General features: G+C 56.3%; 1 protein-coding gene across 1 annotated transcript, besides 2 other annotated features; it reads right to left on the reverse strand.

Annotated features, from left to right (window-relative positions):
- Nucleotides 1–555: 555 nt before the first annotated feature.
- Nucleotides 556–599: a microsatellite.
- A 63-nt stretch (nucleotides 600–662) lies between these two features.
- Nucleotides 663–1,571, reverse strand: Tco025E_01501 (uncharacterized protein; the record flags this gene model as incomplete). The annotated part of the gene is made up of 1 exon (XM_029368439.1): nucleotides 663–1,571. One exon carries the CDS (start codon nucleotides 1,569–1,571, stop codon nucleotides 663–665), a length of 909 nt encoding a protein of 302 aa, XP_029231433.1.
- Nucleotides 1,572–1,597: 26 nt separating this feature from the next.
- Nucleotides 1,598–1,635: a microsatellite.
- Nucleotides 1,636–2,002: the final 367 nt, after the last annotated feature.

Here is a 2,002-nt window from a genome sequence, read left to right on the forward strand (position 1 = left end):
CCTCCGACGTCGTGGGAGCATGAAGTGGTGGCCCAGAAGATAAACAGGGGGCGAAGCGCGCGCCTGCCCCCTCCCCCTGCCTCCCTGCCGCGCCCACCCCCGCACACGGTGTCGCACCGTTCCACGTCGTGTGGCACTCAGTTGCCTCCTACGCGGGAAACGGGCACTCGCGCGAGTCCCCCAGGAATGACATTTCCCTCCACCCTCAAGACTCACAGCGGCAGAGGGGAGACGAAGCCCACGAGCAAAAAAAAAAAAACCCTGATTTTCACTCTCCTCCTTTTTTTCCCCTTTTTCGGTTCTTCCCCATTGTCTTCTCACCAAATCTAAACTTTCCCTTTTTTGTTTGCTTGTATTCTTTTCGCGAAACCGCCCAAATGTTCGATGAGATTGTTTTTTTTTTTTTTGTCCCTCCTTTTCTTCTTCTTTACAGAATCGAGAGAGGAGGGAGGAGTGATGCGGCCACGGCTTTTTTTCTCACTTCCATCCACCCCTCGCCTCTTCTCCTACAGCCGCGTCCTATCCTCCGTTTCTCCCACTGCTTGCATGGCGGCGTTGTTCCTCTTTTTTTTTTCTTCTTTTTCCTCTTCATTTCGTTCCTGTGTGTTTTCCTTGCGGCTTCCGTTCACCCCCTCTCGCCGCAGGTGCTCTCCCGCGTTCCCCTACAACTCCGCCGGGGGCACATTGTTGGCGAGAGCCTTAAGGACGCGCCGCGCGGCAACGTACGCGCGCTTGTTGTACGCCAGCCGCGCGGACTCCAACTGTGCCTGCGCCGCCCGCAACTTCGCGGAGAGCTTCTTCACATCGCCGGCCTCTGGCAGCACGTTCGTGACGGGTTGGCCGCTGTTGTCGCGCTCCTCTGCGCGGACGCAGCGTTCCGCATAACTCGGGTCGCTCGCTGCCCGCACGGCGTCGAGCTTCATCCGCAGCTGTTCGCGCTTCTCGAGTGCGGCCTGGAGGGAGGACACCTCAAATTCGCTTGCCGAGTGGAGTGCCACGCCTGCCGCCTCAGCCGCCGCCTCCACTTGGGGGCGGCGAGCCTCGTTATGTTCCGTCAGCTTCGACAGCGCCACAAATGCGCTGCCGTCAAGGTAGGAAACAAATGTCTCGCCCGCGCAAAAGAGCATTGACTGCACGGCGAGACCGAACGGCGGCAAGGCCTGCTGCTGCGCCTCCACCGTGGGCTTGCCGGGGTGGTAGTACACCACCTCCTCTTCCTTGTCCTCGCTGGCCACGAGAGGCCCCTTAAGGTGCAGAAACTTCTTGCGCCGCTCCTGAATACGCAAAGCATATTTTTCCTCCTCTTCTTGGTCCACCCCGGCGAAGGCTTCACTCTCGACATCATTCTTGGCTTCCTCCTCCGCGTCTTCCTCCGGGGGCAGAAGGCCGAGGTCACGCTTAATCATCTTTAGTCGCATGCGGATATCAGCCACTACCTCCTGTCGCTGCCGATGATCGCTGTAGCGCAGACTGCCCATGTCGCTGTGACGCAGCAAGCCCAGGTTGAACGTCTCCGACATGGTGCCCTCGTGGCCCATCCAGTTGAAGCAGTGCGTCTGAACGAGCGCCATGGTGCCTGTTTTTATGCCTGATTGCGGTGTTGGTGCGTGTGTGTGTTTTTGTGTTGTTTTTTGTTTCGCTATACGTGGTCAGTAGTTCGTAACAAAAATAGCCTTGTTTGGGTAAGCTTCAACCGGAGGAAGAGACAAGCAAGAAACAGAGCACACGGGAGGAATGAGAGACACAGTGACCCCTCACACGGCTGCGGTGCAACCACTACGAGGACGAACACCACTCACGCACTGCCCGAAGAAGGGAAAAACAGCTAGAGATGAATATACTTCTATTTCCATATATAAATGTATATATATGTAGATATGTATAACGCAGACAAGCAATTGTGCGTTACACCAAAGAAATCGGCAAGCGAAAGTATTTAAAAGTGACTTGAGGAACAGCAGTAGGCAGCAAAGAGAGTAAGCGAGACCCCCCCACCCCCCCC

The sequence above is a fragment of the Trypanosoma conorhini genome, assembly GCF_003719485.1.
Source record: "Trypanosoma conorhini strain 025E chromosome Unknown Tco_14.4_contig_00050, whole genome shotgun sequence".
Taxonomy (NCBI): Eukaryota; Euglenozoa; class Kinetoplastea; order Trypanosomatida; family Trypanosomatidae; genus Trypanosoma; species Trypanosoma conorhini.